Source organism: Pogona vitticeps, chromosome 2 (assembly GCF_051106095.1).
Source record: "Pogona vitticeps strain Pit_001003342236 chromosome 2, PviZW2.1, whole genome shotgun sequence".
Taxonomy (NCBI): Eukaryota; Metazoa; Chordata; class Lepidosauria; order Squamata; family Agamidae; genus Pogona; species Pogona vitticeps.
This window is the reverse complement of record NC_135784.1, coordinates 312,586,683-312,611,195: the sequence shown is the minus strand read 5'-3', so window position 1 is coordinate 312,611,195 and position 24,513 is coordinate 312,586,683. Positions and strand designations below refer to the sequence as shown.

The 24,513-nt window shown below is 54.0% G+C and overlaps 1 protein-coding gene across 2 annotated transcripts in view; it reads right to left on the bottom strand.

Annotated features, from left to right (window-relative positions):
* Positions 1-5,929: 5,929 nt before the first annotated feature.
* Positions 5,930-24,513, bottom strand: part of LOC140705024 (uncharacterized) — an 80,423-nt gene continuing 61,839 nt past the window's right edge. The window contains exons 8-10 of one of the 2 annotated variants that reach the window (XM_078384187.1): positions 22,621-22,656; positions 18,878-19,100; positions 5,930-15,572 (exon numbers count right to left, since the gene is read on the bottom strand). In XM_078384187.1, coding sequence (XP_078240313.1) covers positions 6,512-15,572; positions 18,878-19,100; positions 22,621-22,656 — 9,320 coding nt within the window. In that variant the 3' untranslated portion in view covers positions 5,930-6,511. The remainder of the gene's footprint in view (positions 15,573-18,877; positions 19,101-22,620; positions 22,657-24,513) is intronic. The other variant, XM_078384188.1, reaches the window with a different exon arrangement.

Genomic DNA, 24,513 nt, shown 5'->3' with positions numbered 1-24,513 from the left:
TACAGCAGCTTCTCTGGCTCCCGATCCATTTCCAGGCACAATACAAAGGGCTGGTTCTAACCTATAAAGTCCTAAATGGCCTGGGTCTGAGCGATCTCAAGGACCACGTCTCCCTCTATGAGCCTGCTTGGGAGAAGCCTTTCCCACCGTCCTGCCACCTCCACAGGTGTGTTTGGTGGGGATATGGGACAGAGGGCCTTCTTCTCTGTGGCTGCTCCTTTAGACTCTGGAACTCCCTCCCACAGGAGGCCAGGCTGGCCCCATCTTGGCTGTCCCTCCACAGGCAGGACAGCAAAGTGAATGGCTGCCTGAGGGGGGGGGGTTAAATGGGTTGTTGTGCCTTTTGCTGCTTTGGATGTGTTTTGCTGTTGCTTACTTTTTTTTGTCCAGTATTTATTTGATCCTTTTTAGTATTTGTCGACTCAATGATCTTAGCTTCAAATATTGTCTTTTAATGATGTCCTCGTAAGCTGCCTTGGGTTCTTCTTAAGGAGAAAGGCAGGGGAAAACATTTTAAATAAACAAACAAGCAAACAAGCCTCTTTCAACCAGACTCTTAGTCCTTCCTGCACTTCTGCCCTAAGAGCAAAGCTGAAGACATGAAAGCGATTCAAGTCCAGATGAGAGGCGCTTGATGTGAAGAATTGGCTGCAAAGCCCCATCGACGCAGAAGGTACCCGACTGAATGCCGGGGCGAAGAGTGAGAACAGAAGCACCAGAGGCAGGAGGAAGGCAGCGGACTCGGATTCCAAAGCGCTGTGGTTCGGGCCGGGGCCGTCCTGCCTTCCTTCCTCCACCCTCCCAGTCGAGAGAGACCCAGAGAGAGACGGAAGCTCAAGGACTTTCCCCCTTTCACGGCCTTTGCAAACCCCGGGCAGCGACCGCGATCAGCTTCTGAGCATTTTTGCACTGAGTTAAACGGACCCTGGTGGAACAAAGCCGCAAGAACCATTTTGTTGCCAGGGAGCCACTCCGCATTTCCCAGGCCTTTCGTTCGGAGCTGCCACCACACCATCTGTTCAACCTCTCAAATCTGCGATGCTGCAATACGGCCAGGGATGAGATCTCCCAGGGAGGCTCTCTTTCTCGTAGCTGCCGACTGACTTACGGAAGGCCTTCTGTTAGATTTGTCTTTGCTTTTAAAAGAGACAAACATATTAACTGGCTAGGATTTGGGTATTTATTAGAGCAACACACTACTGGCAAAACCATCCAAAAAGCCCAAGGCTACCCGAAAAGCAAAATGAACAACACCGTCCTGCCAGAAACAGCAGCCGCTTAACTACACGCGGGACAACGCAAAGCCCACTAGCCTAGAAAGCTCTCTGCCCGCCTGCAGAGCGCCGACAGAGGAGCCATGGACAGGGCCCTCGGAAGGGCTCCCCGGAGCTGCCAAACCACAGGTGGGCAGGCGCCGCTCCTTCTGGAAGCCGCTCCCCCCCCAGCCTCTGTGCCGGAGGGACCTCTCAGCAGCTGGGCCCGAGGCCGTGGACGAACCAAAGCAAACCCCGGCCACACAACTTCCCTCTCTCCTGCCGGCTTGGCTTCTCCTTCTCAGTTCTGGCAAAGATGTGGAAGCACTCGGCGCCCACCAGGAAAATGGGTGGGGAAAAAAGCTAAATTGCTGGAAAATGTGAGACTGAAAGGGGGGGGGAGTTTCCCCACCCCTCCAAGGAACAGCAGAATTTGGGGTGGGGGGGAACGGGACTGAAATATATGAAATACTTGTATTCGCGAAGGCTTTCACGGCCGGGATCTAATGGTTGTTGTGGGTTTTTCGGGCTCTTTGGCCGTGTTCTGAAGGTTGGACAGAGCATGGAGAGAGTTCTGACTCCTGTCCTCTGCAGATGCCCATGGCCACAGAGAGACTGGTGAAACGTCAGGAAGAACAACCTTCAGAACACGGCCAAAGAGCCCGAAAAACCCACAACAACCAATATGAAATACTTATTTTTGTATTAGAGCTAGACCCGATTGCTCTGTCAATACAAAATGTTTCATTATAACTTAGCATATGCATTGGTCCGATCTGGCATATGAAGGGACATAAAAACCTTCATTTTGATCAGATAAAATTATGAATGTACCCTCTATCAAAGAAAGTGCTGGGAACTGCACAAGCCACGGAGGCCCTTTCCACGGGATCCTCTCCTGAGGATTACGGGACCCCCAACGGCAAAACGGCACCTCGGGCTGGAGCGCGGCAGCGAATCTCTCCTGCCTGCTCCGTAGAGTCGCCGGCCCCTCACTCTGCAGACTGCCTTGCACAGAAATCATTCTTGACATTTTGAGTCCATAACGTCTTGCCATAAACACCATTCTGCTCATCCCAAAAGAGGAAGTATTTAACTAGTGTTCTTTTTTCCCCCTAGGCTCCCCCAAATTTCCAGTTTTTCCACTGGAAAATGGAATCTCTGTCCTTGGAAAGAAAGGAGAAAAGCCAGTTCCTTTCCCAAATGGTCTCTCCCTCTTTCACACCGTTAGCTGGAAGCTGAAGGGTCTGGCCTTCTCCAGGAAGAGGAAGGCTGGCTCCTGGCCTGGGAGGGGAGGGGGCCAGAGAGAGAGAGAGAGAGAGAGAGAGAGAGGAGAGAAGAGGACCCCCCCCCAAGGCAAACACGACGTGGCTTGAGAGGAACAGCAAGCAGAAGGGGGGGAGAGGAGGAAGACGAGGAGGGCCTGCCACGCCACCCTGACACATGGATCTCAGGGTGCTACCAGACGGCACAATCCGTTCATTAACTTTATCCATCACCCGTCTCGTGCCGAGCCTCTCCGGAGGGCAAAAGGACACCACGTGCCACCGTGTCCGCTTCAGCACTCACCAAAGGTCGTGTCACCAACAGGGATGGACCTCAAGCTCAGCCCAAACCCCAACCCCTGGCCCTCCCCTCTCTTCCCCTCCCTCCCTCCCTCCCTCCCTCCGGGGTCTCCCGGCCTCTTGCTTGTGTCACCGAGGCTCCTCTGAGAGGCAGAGGTCACCTGGCCTCTCACCTTCAGGGGCAGCAGGAAGAACAGAAAGGCGCCACCCGAGTCGGCCACGAGGAGGGTAAGGCCAGAAAGGGCTACGTGCCATGGCCTGGGGCCAAAGTTCCAGGTGCCAGTGCAGGATGGTGAAAAAGGGGCCCGAGCCCACCGGAAGGCTGCATTCCTGAAAGCATCTGGGATACATCTCTCTGGCGCATGTTCCTCTTATCCCAAAAGTCATTATCCCTACCAGCTCTGTCTCGTACGGCGCTGAAGACAAGCAGCAACTCTGCGAGAGCTTTCAGACTTTGAAAGAACGCCTCTTGTTGCTGCTTCCCTTTCCTTTCCTTCCCTTCCCTTCTTTTCCCTTTCCTTCCCTTCCCTTTCCTTCCCTCCCTCCCAAGGCAATCCATGCATAAGCGTTCATCAGCTTTTGACGGCCTGCTCATATTCCAAGCTTTGCCAAGGGATGGTTCCTGAAGCAAAACTCTCCAGCGGGGCCAAGACACCACGCCGAGATCTCAAGCGGCATCCGCTGGTGACGAGCCTTGTACAGAGCATGTAAAGTTGAGAAGCAGAGCAACATGACAGGCCCACGAAGGGACTCCAGCTCAAGGCCATTGAGCGCTTACCCGCGCCGCTCCTTCCCCACCAAGGGAAAGGCAACGCTGCCAGAGCCACCACGGCAAAAGCTGCTCAAGGCGCAGCCCGACAAGTCTCCTGCCGACTGCACAGCAGGCAAGGGACGTGTCCAGAAAAACAAACAAACCCAGAAACGGCCTGCTGGCCATCACTGAGGACGGCTCATCTTCCGTGCACCATCAAGGACCTTTGGACACAAAGCTTCCCATTCGCTTAGGAACCTCTGCCCTTTTCAACACGATCCAGCAAATTATTCAGACCATCGATTTTCAGAAGCCAAGACAGACACGATGCACGGGGAATTCTCTTTTATGCTTTCCCACGACACAATTTCTTAAATACCCCGTGTTTCCTAGACATGTCAGGATTGTTTATTCAGTACGAATGAGAAACACACCTGAGGCTCAGTGCAGTAAAACACAGTTTCCGCCCAGCATTAGAGCGATCACTTTCTTTTGCTGAGAAAGCCTGGCAGCAAAGCCTGTTCGGTAGATTCTGACCTCTCTAAGCAGTTCTCCGTTCCCAAACCCACAAGGCTTGGGGACAAGAGCTTTGAATCTGGAGCACAGGGGCCAGGCAACGGCAAGAGGCAAGTGAAGCAATGTGCGCATGTACGTCTACCGTGCCTGAAGGGGCCAATGCGGAAGAAGAGCAATTCCTTGGACTAGGCCGACTAGGGATGCGTTTGCTACTTGACCAAGAGCGCTCTGCTCCCCAGCGTCTTACACCCGAGTGGTGTAAGGACCAAAATGCTCATCTGGGACTGCAAAATGCCTGCATCTCTCCGGCACATCAAAGAAAGCCACAATCTGTCCAGAACCCTTCCTCGTTCCAAGGAATGGGGAAGCAAAACGAACACAGAGGCCACGCCTCGCCTGCACCTGCTGTCATTGGAACTCCCCGCAGGAGGTTGGCTTTGGCAGCCAATGGAGGAGAACCTCCCAATCTGACATGCCAGAGCTTGCAAGTAGAGGAAGGGAGAGGAAAAAAGGAAGGAAGGGGGCCGCACGTCGGCATCCTTACCTCTTGAAAGCGAACTCTCACTTTAGTAATGGCTCGGATCCAGCGGGCCCTTGCAGCGGAAAAAGGCAGGAGCTCATTTTCATCGAGGTGCCTTGCGGAAAGAAAACGAAAAGTAAATTCATGGATGCCAGAAACTTAAGAGGAGCCCAAGAATGCCAAAAGAAGCAGGATGGAAAGCAATTCCCCCAAAGAGATTCAGAAGGGCTGGGTTTGAGTTGGCCAGCATGCCTGCCGAATAAAGGCCAAGCCAACTAAAGAAAGAAGCAGGGAGTACGTCGTCCAGCAGCCGGTTGGATCCTTCAGCAAGCCACCGCTCCCCGTCTCCACCCAGTCTGAAATTTCTGCAAGAGGCCCCTGAGTTTCCCACTTTTGATTCTGACCAAGGAAACCACAAGCAGTGGCCTTCCACCCTCTGCCACCGACTCGCCCACCCCAAAGGCAAATGTAGGCCACCTACCCATCCACTTGCTTGGCAGCCACTGTTTGTGGCTTCTCCACTTCTGGAGGGGGCAGCCCCCCTGCTCCCCTCGCTCTCTCGGCCTCTTCGCGGTCCGGCCCCCTTTCTCCTTCCCTGGGTCTTTCCTGGGGCTCCTCCTCCTCCTCCTCCTCCTCTCTGTCCAGTGGTCCACGGTCCTCCTCCTCCTCCAGGCGAGGCGTAGCCGACAGCCCTTCCTCCAGGAGCTCGTTGTCATGCTCGGAGCAGGGAGTGCTCCCATGGGAATGGTCCAGATCACTCGGCGGAGAGCTCCCCTGACTGATGTTGCAGGAAGAGCCAAACTTACTACTGCTGACAGGACTGTGAGGAAGCAAGACAAAAGTTAAGCCAAAAGGCAGCGGCCACCAGAAACAGCTCAACAGAAAAACAGGCTGGCACACATGCGCTCACACCCAGCCCTGCTGGCACAAGACCAAAGGATGAGGGGGAATGCTGATCTCTTCCTTCCTCCCTCCCTCCCTCCCTCCCTCACGTTATGCCAAATTACTCCCCACTGCTGTCCCATTAGGAGCAACAACAGCAAAACAGATTGTGTGCTCAGAGAAGGTACCACAAAACGTTGCCTCAGGCAAACACAGCTCCCTCTTTTGTCACCCCTCCTGCCTTTCTATTGCAGGACCTCGGCCTCAGAAGGTGGCAGCGCCAGCCCGGAACCGCCCTGCCAGTCGTGACTCACGTTCCCCAGAGAACAACAGGAGAGGGACAGACCATGGCGCACACTTGGATCTCAAGGTGCGAAGCTCCACACGGCCGGATGGACGGCAGCAGCACTCCTTCCTCCATGTGCCCAGCCCACCACGGCATGGGAACACTCCCCCCCCCCCGGCACGGACTCATTCCTCAACTCTTTCCGTGGCTCAGAAGGGATCGAGTTTTTTACTGTCAACTTCAGAGCCTCCAAAGAAGCTCTCTCCCTCTCTCTGAAGCAATATTTCTCTGAAGCATCGTGTCTTTAACTCACCCACCCCCGCCATCATCCAAATGCCATGTCAACTGGAGGAGCAGGCTGCCCTCAAAACTGACACCAGCATCTTCTCTCTCTCTCACACTCACTCACTCACTCGCACAAACAAACAAACAAACACACACACAGAGGCATCTAAAAACCTAATGAAAACAATACTGAAAGCGGCACAACACGAAGGGAAAACAAAAGGGAGAGCTCATCACAGCCTTTCAAATGAGTAGAAGGACAGCAGAAGTTGGGGAGAGGGGAAGGGACCGGCCGGGCTCTGGGCGGACGCTCAAGCCGCGTCGGGGTTCCCGGCCTCCTCTAACACAGAGCACTACGGAGGCCCCGGGCCGTCCAGAGGAGGCTACGCGAGGCGGTCAGAGAGCAGCGGCTACGACACTTGCATGATAAATGGCCAACCAAGTTGACACCATTTATGATGCCATTCTTGCTACTGGCCTTTTCTGCTTGGGGGGCTCTGCGGTGCGGATCTCAGCCGGCGGCGATCCGGGAGCCCAGGCTTCGGCCTCTGGGCTAGGGGCGCTCTGCTTCTGCTCTGCCAGATCCGGAACAGCGGGCGTCTCTTCTGGAGGCTCTTCCCGAGAGGAGGCGGAAGGCTCTGCGGAAACGCCTCCCCTCAGCGACCCTTCGGGTTCCTCGGCCACAGCGGCCGCCAACTCTTTGCTGGTCACATCCTCAGGGGCGGAAGCGGGACCCTCTAAACCTTCTTTGGCTAAACCATCAGGCTGCTTAGAAGAAAGGTCTGCATCAGCAGCTGGCTCAGCCGGCCGGCCGGTGGAAGCAAAGTCTGGACTCTCCTCGGTGCCAATCCCGCTGGGCGCCTGCTCCAGAGGCTTGGAAGAAGTCTCGGAGACCCCCGAATCTCGTTCGGAGGAAGCGTCTGGGGGCCTCTCTTGCCTGGAGGACGTTTTCAGCCGTGCCTCTGGCTCCTTCGTGGCCCCCGCCTCCTTGGTGTCCTTTTGCCACGGGAGCGAGAAATCCAGCTTCTTCCCAAAGGCCGCCCCGTGTCCACCCTCCGCCTTCCCGGCCTTCTCGTCGCTTGCGCCACCAAACAGAGAAGAGGAAAACTTGTTGAAGGTGGACAGGATGCCTGGCTCGGCTGCACCCTTGCTTCCCGAAGGCTGCGGTGGAGAGAAAAAGGAACCGAACGGCTTGCTGCTCTCCGTGGAGGACATGAAGTTGAATTTCGACAAGGTCGGCATGCTTGGGATTTCAAAGACGGGTTTGGGGTGGCCGGCGTCAGTGGGAACGCTGGCAGGTTTGCCCTTATGATCTAGGGTACTTTTTAAGGGCTCCTCCTTGAGGGCGTCTTCTTTGATGGTCAAAGGTGCTTTATGCTCGGGGGAGAATGACTTCGTCTCAAGGGAGCGGTCTTTCTCTTCGTGAGGCAAAGCCTGGACCTCGTTTGCAGCAACTTCGGACTCAACTTCATGGAGGGCCCCCAAGCTCTCTGACGGACGAACCTTGAAGTCAGCTTCATTCTCCACCGGACTGGGCTCCGGTGGGCGTTCCTCTGCCTGGTCAACCTGAGGTTCCAGGCCCCCAGGTGTGGCCTCCCCACTCACGTGGGCGATGCTAGTGTCAGTTTCCTGTTCTAGGACCGCCTGGTCCTCTTCAGCAGCAGGAACCCCATCCTTCCCTAAAGGCTCCACAGAAACCTCAATCCTCTCCTCCAACACAGCCGTTTCTACATCGGCTGCATTTTCCATTTCTTGACCACCCAGGTCTGTCTTTTTGGCTTCATCCGAGGCCAGCGAAGGAGCCTCCCGCTGGGTGCCTTCAAGGTCCTGACCTTTACTGGAGATCCGTGTTTCTGAAGCACTCCGCAGATGCTCCTGGCCTTCCTCGGGCCCTTCCTTTACGCCTGCTTCTGCTGTGGCCGGGCGTTCTTCTACCAAAGTACCGCTCGGCCGCAGCGAGGCCCCTTCTTGCTTCAGGACCCCCCGGGTGCTCCCCTCTTGGGGCTCCCCTTGGAGGACCTCCTCCTCTGGCTCTTTCAGGAGACCAGGAGCCTTGGCTGCAGGTGGTTCGGCTCCAGAGATTTTCTGGGCTGGTTTCGTGGGGCCTTTGCTGAGGCCTCCTAGTCTTGCCGCCTCTCTGGCTCCAGGGCTAGGATCCGGAGGCTTCGAGAGGCCGCCGGGCTTGGAAGAGGCCTCTTCCGGCGTTCCTTTGAACATGCCAAAGAGATCGCTCGTAAACGATGGAGCAGGCCCGCTCGGCAAAGACGAGAGCCCAAAGAAGGAGGTGCTTTTCTTTTGTGCGCCGGGCGCCGCTGGGCCCTGCTGGGGCTGGGAAAAGAAGCCAGACAAAGTTTTCGTGGGCTTCATTTTGGTCATGAAGCTCGAAAACATCTCCACAGAAGTATCGAGAACCGATCTGTCACCCTCCGCCTCCTTGGGCTTCTCGGGTGAGGGAGAAGTCGCCGGCGCCTTTGGAGGAGGCCTCTGACCCTCAGCCGTCGGCAATCCAGCAACTGCTGTAGCATTGTTATCCGGCTGCTTGGAATCAGAGCGCTTCACCTCAGGAACGCTGGATTTTACCTCAGGTACTGCCTGCAGCAGACGGCCTTCAGCCTCAGCAGCCGCTACATCCACAGATGTCCCCTCCTCAACGGGATGTCCTCCTCCATCTTCGCAGATCTTGTTCTGGTCGGATGGAGTGTCTTCCTTCTCGGAGGACAAGGCTCCTTCGGCCCTCTTCTCTGCACCCCCCTGGAGCTGGTCTGTGGGTGGTGGAGCCTCCACCAGAGGAAAGGGTCCGTTCTCCGCCGGCTGCTTGGGAACATCAGAGCCAGGCTCAAGACCGACTGGCTGGTCTTCTGTATTTCTTCTGTCATCAGCAGGATCCTGCCTGGCCACGGGTGGCCCTTCCATCTCAGCTTCGGCTTCTGAAACACTCTCTGCAGCAAGCCTGACCACTTGGCCATTGGACTCGATGTCCTCTGCGCTCTGCAGACCAGCAGCCTTTTGCCCGCCAGGCACGGCAACTGCCTCCCGCTTCTCGTGTCTGGAAGCCGGTCCGGCTCGAGCGCTTCCTGGGCCCTCGTCCGCGGCAGAGGCGTTGGGCTCCCCGGCCTTCTCCTGCTGGCCAGCAGCCTCTTTCTTCCCAAGCACGGCCTCTATAACACCAATGGCCACTGCGTCCTGCTTTTCCAGCTTCTTCTGCCTGGCACGTCCCATGTCAGAATCAACAGAGACCCCGGGTTTCATGGACGGCTTCGCACCGGCTTGCTGTGGATGTGACTTTGCGAGGTTGTTTGTCTTCTGTGATTGCGCCAGATTTCCCGTCGGAGGAGCGGCTGGCGGCTTTTCATCCAAGAAGGAGGTCAGACCGAAAAAGCTGAAGCTCGAGCTACTTTGAGGCATGTTCTTCTTTGCAGTGGGCCCTCCTGACAGAAAAGAAGGAATCCGGAACAGACCTTCCTCCTCAGGGGGCTTGGCATGAGGAGCCGTAGGAGCAGGAGCAGGAGCAGGAGCAGGGCCCGGGGCTTTCTCTGGGCCAGAGAAGAAAGAAAAGATGCTCCGACTGGCTGACGGCTGTGCCTGCTGTGGCTTCGAAGGCGCCGCAGCCTGGGATAAGCCAAAAGGCAAGTTAAACCCGAAGTCCTTCGCCTGCTGGCTGCCTCTGCTTGGCTGCGTTTTGTCGGCCGTAGCTCCTGTTTGGACACCCGCTGGTTGTCCTGATGAAGGAGGCGGTCCATGACTGGGGTGTGCCGGTGGCTGATTTGTTGTGCCCGCTCCCGGACCAGTGTGCATCGGAGGAGGTTTGTTTTCCACACGCAAGGGGGGCTTGTGCTCCGCATCCCTGGAGGGCTTGCGTTCGGGACTCCCCGAGGGAATTCTCTGGGGTTCGACAGCTTCCTTTCTTACCATGCCCGGTGGCTCTTCCCTGGGGGCCATGGGCTTCATGGCCACACCTGCATCAGCTTGCCCGGCAGGGGCAGGAGAGGCAGAAACTGTGTTCTTACTTTGCTCTCTGCCACCCTGGTCCGTCCTCGCCTTGATTTCTGGTGAGCTTTGGCCTCCCCTCTTCGGAGGTGGGATGGTGGCACTTGGCGGAGAAGGGGCTGCGTCAACTTTGAAAAGCTCCCCGATGGAACCAAAGAAAGAAGAGATGCCGGAGGTTTCCGCCTTTCCCTGGGGCTTCTTCTCAGCTTCTTTTTTCATCAAACTGGGTTGTGGGGCAGGCGATGGCTGCGGTGAGGGTGTCGGTGGTGGTGCTTTGTTCACCTGTGTTTTGAAGAAGTCAAAGAACCCAGGCGGCCCTTCGCTTTTATCAGACGCCCCTGTGGTGGACGAGGAGTCTTCGCCCAGACTAAAAATCTTCAGAGCGCTTTTAAATATCATGCCCTCACTCTCAGGGGTTGTTTGGCTAGGGGCCGCCTGAGTTTTCTTGGGCTCATCCAAACTCACTCTGGGTTTCTGTTGACTTAGAACGGCAGGGGGCTTATGATGATTCTCTAGCGGATGGAGCTTATGCTCAGCGGGTCCCAAGGTGATATGAGAAGGAGATCTGGCCAGCTCCGCCTTCTTCTGGCGAGCCCTCGGACGCTGCTCTGGCTTTTCATTCTTGGCAGAATCTCCCCTGGCCGACTTGGCTGCACTCTTGACCTCTGACTGGCCCTCAGCAGAAACAGGCGGGCGGGTCTGGGCCTCCTCCCCTGTTCTTCTGGGTTTCCTCGGTGAAAGACCATCCTTTTGGTGCTCCAACAATTCTGAGTGGCCACCTGCTTTCTTCACAGCCACGTCCTCCAGTGACTCGTGTGCCTCTGATGTTTTGGGAATCAGGCCACCCAGGGCAGAAAATAAAGAGGTGACCTTATTCACGGGCGGCTTTTTATCTTCTTCAGCCTTTGTGATTTCTGTCTTACTCCGAGACTCCACTGGAGGCTCAGAAGGAGCAGAAGACGGGAAGATATGGAAACCGAACCGCCTTGACTGCCCACCCTCACGCACAATGGCGTCCGGAGTTCTGTCCGCCTGCCTGGACTGAGCCTCTTCCTTCACCTTCCCACTTGGAGCCGTTCTGGAATGAACGCGAAGGTCAAGCATCAGGGGAGGCTCCTCGGGGTGACGCTCCTTCTCCTTCTCAGGCCTCAAGTCCACCTTGAGCTTTTGGAGTTTGTACCCTGAAAAGTCTAAGGGCTGCTCTCGCTGGTAATACATGGACTCTTCAAACATTTGTGAAAAAGTCTCCAAGTTCATGTTCATGAGTTGGTCGCTTCGTTGCAAAGCCACGGACAAGTCAAGCGGCTTGTTTCCAAAGTCGTTCTCCAACGGCTCCTCCTCCGCAAACCAGAACAACTCATCTTCGTTACTAAGAGGCACTTTGAACCCGCAAATGGCAATCATGTCGTCTTCCAAAACAGAGCTTGGCCAAGTATCCTCTGGATAACTATAATCCCAAAAATCTGGCTGAGTGTCCGTGTCCGGCATGCATACGTAGACATACTGCCCAGTAAGATCCGTGAGTAGAGAATAGACATACAGGCCGTCGCTGTACATGTAGTACCCACAAACGCCATCTTCGGAGGGCCACCACACGCCGCGCTCAAGAAGCGCCAGCCAGTCCTGATACTCCTGGCTGTAAGACGAATACACGTAACTCCCATCCGTGCTCAACGACTCTTCGTCAATTAAGGTCCACGTATTCCCATTCCAAGCGGACGAATAGCTTAAATCCATGGGCACGTCTTCCAAAATGTAGTTGCGGTCAAAGGGAGGAAGACCGCCATCCAAAGAATGAGTTGCCCAGGCCTCGTTTTCTTCCAGACACGCATCCTGAAAGCCCAACTGATCGAGTGATTCATACGACATGGCACTGAAGTCCATGCTTTGCATATCCAAACTGGCGTTGGATCTCCAGTCCACCGTGTTTGCACTTCCATCTTTCTTGCACAAATTCATTACTGTTTCACTTGATTCCGTCCGGTACAGAAACTCTGCCAAGGGGACTGAGTTCTGGTTCAAGACATAGTAGACGGGCAAGGGAATCTGGTGAGCGTTTGCAGAAAATCCCCCTGCGCCATATCCCCAGTCAAAACTGGAAGCAGGCCTTGTGTCCTCCAAGGAAAGGTACTGTCCTGACTGGCCATACATTTTGGCATTTGCTAAAGAAGAATTCATAAATTCACTAGACCTTTCAGTTATAACTGATTGATAAATGTCAGAAATTGTACCTCGTCTGTAAAGAGGCGCTTTCTCTGACAAATCGTGTGCTTTTTCTTGCAAACTCAGGGCCTCCTGAGAGGCAGAACGCCTTTGGCAAGGCCCCCGCTCAGGCTCCATTCTCTTCACATCCGTCTTTGGCAGGTGCTCTTTCGCCGTAGAGTTCTCCGCCCTTCGCTCCTCTCCTTTCGCCTCGGGCTTGGGCATCCAGCTCCTGACGAAGTTGCGTGGCTCCTGTTCCCCCCCAGGACTCCCTTGGCTATTGGGGTCCACGTGTGAGTTAACAGGTTTGTCTCCAGAACTAGGCGCGTCCTCGTTCCTTTCAAAAACCTTCATTATGCCCCCTAAAGGGGTTGTTTTTGTCTTCTCCGGCCTACATTCAGGCACATTTTCATTGGAAGCAAATCTAAGCAAGCCTGAAAGGAGACCAGGGGACCCACTTTTCTGGCTGTCTGCCTCACGTTTGTCATTGGGCTCTTCCTTGTGGAGGATGTGATCCGAGGAAGCACGGCGAAACAGCCCAGAAAGTAAGCCCTGCTGGGGGGGCTTCTTCTGAGGACCCTCCATCGTCCTGCCTTCTCCGATGCCGCCGGCAGGCACAGGTTTTTCTACCACCGCCGGCAACTCAGATGTTTTTGGCACAGTCGCCACGGGCGGCTCTCCGCCTTTCGGATCCCTGTGACCTTGAGCCCTCGCAGGACGGTGGTCCTGCTCCTTGTGTCCAGTCCTTGACGTGCCTGAAACAACCTGCTTTCTATTTCCACTTTCTGGGGCACCCCAACCATTCTCTGTCACACTATCTTTCCCCCTCAGCAGCTTTTCTTTACTCTCCGGTGCAGCTGGAACGGAAGAAGGCCTTGACCCGTCTGTTTTGACCACTTCCAGGTTGCTGGCTTTAGAGTCCCTTTTGGCATCCTGAGGTTTGAGGCTAGAAATTGGCTGGTCAGTTTGGTCTTTTGAAGCTGTCAGGTTTTCGACAGAGACAGCTTTTAGGACGGAAGCGAAAATCCCTGTTTTTTCTTTGTTATCCTGCTGTTTGCTGTCTGAAAAGCCAAAGCCACTCAAAAAGGGAATCTGAAGCTTACCAGTGAAAGGGAAATTAGGTTCACTGCTTGTAGAACTGGTTCTTCTGATGTCCTCTTCGGACTGGTGACTCTTCCCCGAGCCCAAAGGTGTCTCTTTCCGCACAGATTCAGAAGTGGAAGAAGGAAGCAACAACTGGCTGAAAGACTTTTTAAGTGGGCTAAAAAAGTTATCAGGCGATTCTCCCTGGGCTGCCGGTTGAGTACTCGTCTCCTTCTTGAGGTCATTCTGCTTGCTTCCCAGCCCTTTTCTTGCCAAGGGTTGATTTCCTGAAGCATCTGAATGCTCTTTATCGATTTTACCTGGCTGATTTGAGATCTGAGGTGCGTCAGGTGGCTTCTGTGGTTCAGCCGGTGGCTTGGGAACAGCCAAGTTCTCCAAACTGGCTTTCAAGCTGAAAGAGCTAACAGAGCTGGAGAGTTTACCAAAAAGGGAGGACACGGGGCCACTCCCTGCGGTCGCTGTGGCTTCACCCCCGCCAGGGGCTTGGGGCACCGCCTTCTCGCTCAGGCTTACGTTCGGAGGCCCACCGGTAGGCTTCGGGTGATCTTCACACACCTTCTCCTCTCCCTTAACTTCGGGAGCGCTGGCATGCGAGATTTCTACCTTCACAGATATCTCCTCCTGTTTTACTGTATCCCTCTTGGGTGTCTCTTTTTCAGAGAAGATTTTTAACGGACTGAACATGCCCAACACAGAATTCACCACCGAACCTGGACCCTGAGAGGAGAACGGGCTCTGGGCAGGAGGTGCGGCCGGATCCTGAGCAGCAGAGGCTACAGACGCCTCCCTAGCTCCTTTCTCAGAGCTACTCGGAGGGGCAGCAGCCAACGGTGTGTCAGCGTTACCTTTCGCCTCCGCCTCCGCAGAGGCACCGTCAGACTTAGGTTTGGCAGAAAACAGGCTGGCCGCGCCTCCCTCGGACGGGCCGGGGGGTTCTGGCTTCTCTGGCACTGAAGCGACCAGTCTTTCCACGGAGGCCGTTAAGTGCTTTGTTCCTGAGCCCACTTTCTCAGTGAGCGAACTGAACAAGGAGTTAACGGTGTTCTTCACACCGGTCAAGTCGGGCAAAGCCTCAGACATGCCTTTGCTACTCCCACGGTCCTCTGAGGCACTGGCTAGTTTTGTATCTTTGGCCTGCTCTGGAGGAGCACCTTCTCCCACCGGTTTATCGCCAGCCCTGGCCTGCTGGAAAGGGGCCCCCTCGCTGGCATTCTTACTGTTCTCAAGGGTCCCGATCTTGCTAATCTCCTCCTCTTTTTCTGCCAAGTATTCAGACACGGTCTCGACTAAGCACTGCAGTTCGTCCATGGCGTCAACGTATTCCTCTGTGGGCTCTTCCACCGGAGAGAGGGTCGCGTCTTGCTTGAGACAGCCATACTTTCCTCCTCTTGCCCGATGCAGTGGCGTCTTCTTCTCCCTGTGCAACGGGGACAAGGCGTTTCTTGCGTGGTGGCCAGCGAAGTCCCCAGGAAGGCCCTGGCACAGACCGGATTCGCGCCAGGCTTGTGAAAGTATGGCTATTTCTTCCATTTCGTCCTCCTCGTCCGAAAGAGGAGAATTCTGAAGTTCATCAGAGGCACTGCTATCGAATTCCTCAAGAACATCCAGCGGCACAAAACCGTTAGACGTCTCTTCCGGATGCGCCTTGTCTTCGGCCCCAAAGCGGACAGATCCGGAGTAAGAACTTGCCTGTTTGCTGTTGGCCAACTTACCACTCTTGACCAGAAGGCCGTTTTTGTACGGACGCAAAACTGGGTAGCCAGGCAGCTGGTCTTCGCTTTCGATGGGGCTGCTGCGATATCTTTCTTTTTCAAGGTAATCCGGATGCACCTGACGTTCCATTCTGGTCTTAAGAGTACCGGAGGGGACTGTCCCTGCGGAAAGCTTCAGGATGTCCCTCTTGGGCAGCCCTGTCCGCCCACACTCTTCAAAGTTGTTGTATCTCAGCTTCTTCTTCCTTCTCCTGTCGATAGTGTCGTACTTCTCTGGATAGCAAGGAACGTCCGGAAGCCTTGACCTTTCATGGTGACTGAACCCTTGCCTCTTTGAGCGCCTGGGGCTTGTGGTTTCCTGCCAACTTCTAGTTCTGCGGCTTTTTTCTAGAAAATCCTCTATCAGTTGCTTGCCCAGTTCTTCGTAGTTCTCATCGTATTCTTCCAGCCCGGCGTCATAGTCAAAGGGTATGATCCTGATTTTTCCATTGCTAACTAAAGCTTCTTGTCTGAGACACAGGGAGGAAAGAATGTAAATAGGATGGAAGGGTAAAGAGAAAAAAAGGAGAGAGCAGGATAGGCAGAAAAGAGCTTTAACACAATCTTTGCACCGGAGAGATTCATCAAGACAAGACAAACACAGCAATAAAATATACAGACATTTCCTAGCATACACTGACAGTACTGAAGTTCTTTATTAACCCTGCCAGAAAACACCTTTGTTTTTATTTTAGTGGTATTGTAATATCACACTATAGCTCAGGATGCTGTTCCCAGTGTGGTGTAGTGGGCAGAGGGACAGACGAGGCCTCTGGGTTTGAATTCCCACACTGGGCCATGGAAACTCCCTGGGTGGGACGGAATTGGTGAAACCACTCCTTAAAGACCTCGCTTACCTTGAAAGCCCTGTTATGGTCGCTCTAAGTCCATCCTGACTTGACCACACAGAACACACACACAGAGTTTGGAATGATAAAGTTTGTGGGAAGAGAGTTGAACATTCTCTAGGCTGGAGTTCAAGACCTTGTCATCACCTAAGAGAAACTCCTAGCGTGGGAGAGGGGCTGATTTAAGATGATTCTCTCTGCCTTCTACTTCCCTCCCCCATGTGGCTCTGGAAGGGCACCCCACCTGTCTTGCAGAGGCATGGAGGGCCTTCAGGGGGAAGCCATGAGAAATACCCTTCCTTCCCCTCTTTCAACACAATGCGTCTCCTAAGCGGAGGCCCTGCGTGGGTGCCATCTGAACCTCGGTCTGTCAGGACACCCGCCTCTTTTAGGGGCTCTCAGCCAGGATCACCATATGATACAAGTGACGTTCATCTAAAGCCTTTATAAAAGACAGGGCAGGCGAACAGCAACAACAAAATGTGATGACTAGAGACCACACACATCCCGGGCGTCTCAAGAAGGAACCCTCTGGACACCAGCGTTGCCACGAGCCCCCGGAAGCGGGAAGAGCAAGTTTGCACAGCCAGCCTGGGGGCGGCATGCAAGCACAGAGAGCCACCTCAGCCCCTTTCTCTCTCTCTCTCTCTCTCTCTCTCTCACACACACACACACACACACACACACACACACACACAGAGGCACCACAGCAAAGCCATGCCGCACGACACAGGACACAGCGAGGCTGAAAGAAGGCCACCCACCTATCGGGCAACTCCAGCGAGTGCTGGCTTTCTAGCGACAGCTGGCGACTGGTCATCTGACTAGACTGGGACGCCGATTCCAGGGCCGTTTGGCCACTCAGAGTGGAGTCTAGGCTACCATATCTTCTTCAGAAGGCAAAGAGATGTGAAAGGGTGAGAGGCAGCACAGAGGTCTCAGGTAACGTCACGCTGGGCAATGGGCAACCGCAAAGGCCTTGCCCTGGGGGGGTAGGACAGGTCCCTGCCCGCCCAACCACCATGGTAGTGAGGGGGCCACCATGTGAGTGGGTGGGAAAGGGGCACAAAACAAACCCTTGTGCCTTTCTGAGCTTCCAGTAGCTCCTCTTGGGGGTCACGGAAATCTTGGCTGGAGAGGCACTGGGCAAAAACGTTCTGCCGAGGTTTCAGCGCATTAAAGGGTGACCGGCGGGACTCAACAGGGCAGCCTCAGAACGCTCTTTTCTGCCTGGCACGGCGCCACCCCCTCCTGCCAGCCCCAAAACCCACCAGGCAAGGAGCAGCCCGACTCTGCCACTCGGCAGAGAAGAACCATGGCAACCTTCCTCTGCTGGCCGTGGGGCAGGCCACCCGGTGACGTGGGGGAGAAGAACAGAGAGCGGGTTGCGGCCCCACTCGGTGGCTCCCCACAAGGGCCCTTCCTAAGGACGCCGAGCCTTGCGCAAGAGACCTGCACAGTCACAAGGGGAAGGGCCGGCCGGCTCTCTGAGAAAACAAGACACACACAGACACACACACAAACACACACACACACAGTTCCTCCCCCCACAAGGGCGCGATGAGACAGGGGGACTTCAAGAAGTTGTCAGGTGTGTTTTCACCAATAGGCACAACTAATACAGGTATTCAAGTCCGGTTAGATGAGAAGGTTGAGGTCTCTTGTCTGCAGGGCCAGGGGTTGGGCGTTCGCTTCCCCTACGGGGTCTCTTTGACAGGCACTGGACTCGACGGTCCGCAGGGACCCTGCCCACTCGGCAGTTCTAAGGGGATGGTGATGACGGCGATCCTCATGGGATTTATCCATTCCTATCTTTCCACCAACGGAAGGCCGCTTGAGCCAAGGGAGCCGTCCGTGGATGGAAAGGGAACAACGGTCACACCTGTCTCCTCGCTGGTGGCCTCCAAAGGGCTGCCCAGCTCTCTCTCGAGCAGGTTTCCGAGGGCGCAGCGCCAAGAGGGGCGGGGGGGGGGGAATCAACAAACACCGCACCTCCACTCCAGCAACGGGGGGGGGGCCTCTTCCTGGCTAAAGGGACCCGCACAATCCCCTGGAAACCTCCAGCTGCCAAACCACCTCCATGGGCGAGGCCGCTGGTTCTCGGGGCCCTTTCTCTAGAAATAAGGCGCCCGGGATCGAGTCCTGACTCTTGAGATGGTTCCTGCTGCTTCCAATCCCACCCTCTCTCTCTCTCTGTCCATGCAGCCTAGGAGTGCCGTGGTTCCTTTTAACAGAATGCACGGGCACAGAAGAGGTCACGGTGGGAGATCCAGCCTTCCATTGCTTTCAACACAGAAAGGGCTCCGTCCTTCTACGGTACGGGAGGGCCACCTCTCTCTCTCTCTCTCTCTCTCTCTCTCTCTCTCTCTCACACACACACACACACACACACACGCACACGCACACGCACACGCACACACACACACACACACACACACACACACCCCAATAAGGGCTAGAAAGGGCTGCAAAGGCTCTCCTTCCACAATCCCCCCCTCCCATGAGTTAATGCACGTAAGGATCCAAGCGCCAGCACCTGTCTCTGAATTATTTCAGTCTTACTCAAGGATATTAACTGTTTCTCGTTTTGTGGCAGGCAGCACTTGTACTTTTGTAAATCTGGCTGATTGTCTTGCGCTTCCTAGTTACGAGAACACCCGATCTTGACTGTTATTTTTAAAAACAAGAACAGGGGAAAGAGACACAAGGGCCGGTCTGCTAAATCACGCCAAGGTGCTCAATGCCATCTTCTCCCTGAGCCTCTGACACCCTGCCAGCCGGCCGTCCCGAGGCCAGATCAGGCAGAGAAGCTACAGAATACTTTGAATCACCCAGTCAGTCTTTCTGGCTTTGCTGCCGGGCTCTCCCGCCACAAACGTCTGCAGGCCCGCATGTTGGGGGAGACGTGGGTTCAAAAGAACACCCACCTGATAGCTGGGCTTTCGTGGTAGTCCAAATCGTAGCCACGCAAGGACTCTACGCAGGCGTCTCGGGAGACCCCCTGCTGCTGCAGACGGGAGGCCACGGGGAACTGGTGCACAGAGGCGTTGGGCTGGGAGGTGGTGTGGAAGGGCGGGGGGAGGCTGTTGCTCGTCTCGCTGCGGTAGTCGCTGTCTCGGTCTTCCACGGCGCTGTCGTGGTCTTCGAAAGCTGCAAGACAGAAAATGTCTGAGTCGGAGCACCGCCCTCCCACCGCAGGCCACGAGAGGGGACCCATCCATGCTTCTTTTATTCCATTCCAGGCCACAGCACCTCCCTTAGCAGACTGCGCTTGCATCTTAGCAGAACCAAGGTGAAAGCAACGGCTGAAATGCAAGCATGAACGGGGGTAGGTGTGAGGGTGTGTTTGTGTGATCAGGAATGCTTCTCCTTGGAAAGATTTCAAATTTAGTGGCTTAAAATCACCACGGAAGATGTGGGTGCTCCAGGAGGGCTGTGCCTCCTGAGAAGAGATGCCCCACCAGCAGACTGACTTTGTCTGGGGTGGAAAAAATTAAGAGTGCTGGGAAACAGGCCATTTCCCTTATTTTCTCTGTTTTCATGATGGACACACATTTTAGAGATGGCAGAGGGGGAGTTAGGAAGGTTGCTTGCTAGCTTCCTTTCTCTTTCCAGATGTTGTTATTTAAAAATTATTTTTAACAGGATGCAGCTTCCCTTCTGGGGCCATCACAGCTATGCCCCCTCAACTCAGCACGGGTAGAGGAGAACTGCCCGTGGAAGTCGACGGCAGCTTTGGGACTGAGGAAAAAGCAGTGCCCGAGCACTGGTACACCTCTGCCCCTGTTCCCTAATGTACGGATGCTCCTGAAACAAAGGCCAGCTCACATCAATCCCCTGCCCAAGGGGAAAGAGGGAAGAATTCTGCCAGGGCCAAAACGTCTGGGCCTGGAAGGCCCAATCGGACACTCCCTAGGACGGGAAGGGTGAATGGCCAAAGGGGTTAGAGGGGGAGAGAGACAACGACCAGGGACCGCTCCCTCCCGGCGCTTTCCCCTGGTCCCTGTTCAAGCTCTAGCGCCTTTTGCCCTTGGGGCTGCAAAGGGGAGACCCAGGCCGAGGCCCCGCTGAGGATCCATGAATGGCAAGCACGGGAGGTGAGCACGCCGTCTCCTCACGAGGGCCACCAAAGCCCTCTCCCTGCCTGTGGGGACAATCCCCCATCAGCCACTGTCTCAGGAAAGGGGGCTCAAGCCAAGAGGGGTGCGGCGGCCGCCTCCCAACGTGATAAAAGCCGCCACCGCCTCTCTCTTTCCTTTGCCAACACATCGAAAGGGCGGCCTGGATTCTCCAGGTGGAGGCGTCCCACCCGTGGCCAAGGAGGCTGGCTTCCTTCGGCTCCTTTTGTCCCAGACTCTCTGCCTGGATTGAACAAAGGACCGGTTTCTACAGAAACAGGCTGTTCTCCTCCTTCCCTGCAACATAAAGTAGAAATTTAGCTTTATGCATTTTAATTAGGGTGCTGAAACAGCAGATGAAGCCTCCGCCGCTGAGAGGACCTTCCAGCGGGCACCCCTGAAGTCAGCGAGTGGTCCACGAAGGCCACCGCACCTGGCGCGCCATCCTTTTTTCCCCTTAAGTCTCCCTCGGTCAGTCACGGGGGCTGAGGGTGGGATCCTGGTCAAGGATCGCCGCTCGGAATAAGGACCGTTGTGACTTTACTGAATCCGTACTGACCTTTTTAGAAGGAGGCCCCCTTTCCTTATCAAAAAAGTAAGTCATCCGTTTCAGGGGCCCCACGTAAGAGAATGCTGGTTGGACAGCTCCGTCGTTTAAGGTCCCTGGCTGCGAAGCCAGAGGCTGAGAGTTCAATTCCCCCACTGGGCCTCCTGGGAAATGGTCGCAGCAAGTCAGAATTGCCTTGATGGCACTTATTACCCTTTATTATGTAAGAGAATAAAGCATCCCTTCCGCCTGCCCACCTGGGGCGTTGCAAGGAGTCTTCACATCAGTTCTCATGAAAATGTGGCAGCGGGCCAGTAACAAGCTGCCGTTCAAGTTGCCTTTGCGTTAAGATCCATTTTCTAAGGTTGGTCAAAAAAAAACAAAAAAAAAAAAAAAACAAGGCAACAAGGCAGAGATCATAAACTTAACTCCCACATGTCAAGACTGTATTTTAAGAAAGAAAAATCACTGCTATTGAAAGCAGCCAGTTGGGGAAAATTAGTCAAAGAGCTTAGGTACAGTTTGAGGGCACAATCTTGTGGGAACCTTGTTTTCTGTCTGCTTCCCTTTCCTTCCAATGGCATAGGGGCATGCAGTGGCGGGGGGGCGGGGGTCTCCCCAGTGGGTGGCGGCGCGGGGAGCATCAGGCAGAGAGGGCAGAACAAGGGAAGGAGGACATGATTCCAAGCACCTTTTCAAGAGGCTGGTAGGGGGACACCCGGTGCCCTTCTTCACACCACACGGCTTATTAAAATCTGTGCCAGGGGGCAAAATTTGCAGCTTTGTTCCACCCAGAGAAAGGAAGCAAACAATCATTCTCCGAAACAGCTGAGAAAACATGGCAATAGGAAGGTTTTGCATTTTAAAAGCAAGAATGGAGTAGCTTTTAAAAAGTTACCCCCAGGAGACAAACCACGAAACCATCTCATGGGCCCAACTTTCAGCCAGCCTTTGTTTCATGCAGCATCATAACACATTTGGCAAGAAAGACACCGCTTCCCCCCATACTCTCTCTCTCTCTCTCTCTCTCTCTCTCTCTCTCTCTCTCTCTCTCTCTCACACACACACACACACACACACAGAGAGAGAGACACACACACAGACAAACACACACTTTCTTCAGCTCTGAAGAAGAGGTCGGGGGAAGCGTTCCAGAAAGGGTCAGGAGCATGCTCCACTTTGCAAGACAGCTAGGAATTCATGCATATAGGCAAACAACATGGCACAGAGGCTCACGTCAGAACAGTGGCACTTTGTACACGCTCTACCGTTAAAAGTCTGGAAAAAAAGAGAGAGAGAAAGCAAGGAGAAAGAGAAATTGGGACGGGGTGGCAATGTGGCAACCAGAAGGCAGGAAAGGCTGGAAGAAGAAATGCAGATTATTTTCAGAAACATGAGCCTGCCTTGCTCAGGTCTCAAAACACTGGCAGGACTCCTTCGGCCACTGCTTTGCTGGGGTGGCCTTCGCATCTCATGGGGAGCCCCTGGGCTCCCTGAGTCCGGCTGTCCAGCTCAGCAGCAGGGCTGTCGAGAAGGGGAGGGAGGGAGGGAGGATGAGGGACAGGATCCAGCAGCCGGAAGGTGTGAGGAGGCAGGTTTCTCAAGAGTTGCCCTCCGTGCCCACACACAGGACAGAGCGGGAGCTCATTCCCCCGTTCTGCTCAGCAACTCTTTTGCAGGTAACGCGCAGAGGCCAAGGAAAGGGAGCCTCCGCAGCTGCCTGAAGACATGGCGCCCCCACTCCTCCTGATAAGAAGGATGCCTCTGGTGCCACCAGAAAACAAAACCCGGTTCCAAGGATCCTGCGCATGAACTCCCGCGCCAAGAAAGACGTTGGCAAGGCAGGCCAACCAAAGAAAAGCATTCGGACAGAATCAAACAGCAGAAGAAGATTCAGGATCCTTTCCACTTATGCATGAATACCCCAGATGTCCCCAGACTGGAGCATGGGGAAAGGCATCGGAAAACACAGAACCGGCAGTAAAGCATTAAGGGTGTTACATACGCTGCTCTTCTCCCCATCCGAAATAACTCCATGTGCCTGCATGCAACAGAGGGAAGCAAAAATGGGAACCAGAAAACGTGCAGAAGGACAAGACCAGTGAGAAGGGCTCGTCAATAACTTTGGTCGACACCGTTTAAAACGTGAATCATTTGAATTTTTGCCTTTTTTTTTTTTGGCAGGGTTACACAACTTACCGTCTGGTGACAACACCTTAGAAGATGGAAGTGCTCAGTGATGATCTAAAACGGCCACCTTACTTTCCGCTTATGGAACAGGACGTGAAGCACACACGCACGCACCCCCGGGCCCATTTCTCTGTCCCCCGGCAGGAACCCCCTTCTTGTGCAAGGCGTAAAAATGGCAGATCCCGTTCTCCATATCATCAAGATACCAAGCCCCATGACTCCAATCCCTCATGAGGACCCTCCCTCTTGCTTCAGTGCAACATCCCCTTTTACAGTCAGATCAGTAAAAGGCAAAACAAAATTCTAAACTCTGTAAGTGTCCATGTTTTGTACTTTCCTCCGATCACCCTCCAGGCCTCTATCTCTTCACCTCTCCCTTCTGTGCTTCCTCGTCCTCCGTCCCCTCCAGCTCACCTTTCAGTTTCCATCCATGCATGCATGAAGACTACCTTGGTCAGCTGGAGGGAAGGAGTTGCAAAGTGATTCAAAAGTCACCTAAAGCCATACTTCCCCCCCCCCAAAACACACAGACACAGATGCACGTGCACCTTCACAGAGGAGTGCTGGTGAACGCCACGAAGAGAAGAAAGCCTTCGTTCTCCTTCCACCATGAAGGCTGAGTTTAATTGCTATGCCAAGCTTTTCCTAGTTTGTAAAACAGATGATGAAACTGATGTCCTGTTTCATGGTCTGTTTTCTAGGCCAGAATCCTGTTGCGTAGCTCTGCCAGTGTGGTGGGAGTGACATGAACAGCCAAAGACTGCCACAATTTTATTTATTTATTTATTTGTTTGTTTGTTCGTTCATTCATTGCCTATCTAGAATGTGTCTACTCTGGGCAGTTGATATACTGTATCATATAAAAAATAAACTAAGATAAAATCCAGATTAATCCAAGATGGAAATTAAAGAGTTCCAGCTTTAATTATGCATTGCAGGTGACTTTATCTCATTACACGTGAATTCTAGCCAACCCCAAATTGAAGCACAAACTCTTTAATTAGTGTCAATTTGTTGCTACTGCCATCAATCCAGCTATGCCAGTGGAGCTACGTGACAGGATAATGGCCTTACCATGTTTAGAGGCATTTCAACTACTATATACTTTATTTATTTATTTATTTGATTTATACCCCACCCATCTGGCCTAAAAGGCCACTCCAGGTGGCTTCCAGTGAATACAAACAGTAAAATAATACAAAGAGTTACATAATCATAATTATAACATACACAATACAAAAATAGAATAAAATACATAAAGAAGAACAAGAGAAAATCAAGTGTTAGCTGGAGGGAAGGCCTGAATACATAGCCATGTTTTTAGTTGCCTTTTAAAGGTGCCCAAAGTGGGGGCTTTGCGGATCTCAGGCGGGAGATTATTCCAGAGGCGAGGAGCCACCGCCGAGAAGGCCCGGTTTCGTGTCTTCTCCTTCCGGGCCTCTCTCGGCATCAGGCTCCTCAGCCTCACCTCCTGGCTCGCGCGGGTGATCCGAGTACACTGTTATGTTATTTTGTATTTAAAAAGCACAGAGATGTGTTACATCAAGGGGCGCACAGTATAGGCAACCATTGGCAAACAATCTAGATGGGCTCCACCGCCAGCCTCCGCCTCCTCTCTAAAGCTTGCGGTTCTATTTTGTTTTTGAAGAGGGACGGTTAGTGTGACACGCTTTGTTTTTGTGTCTCCAATGCCACTGTATTCTTTCAG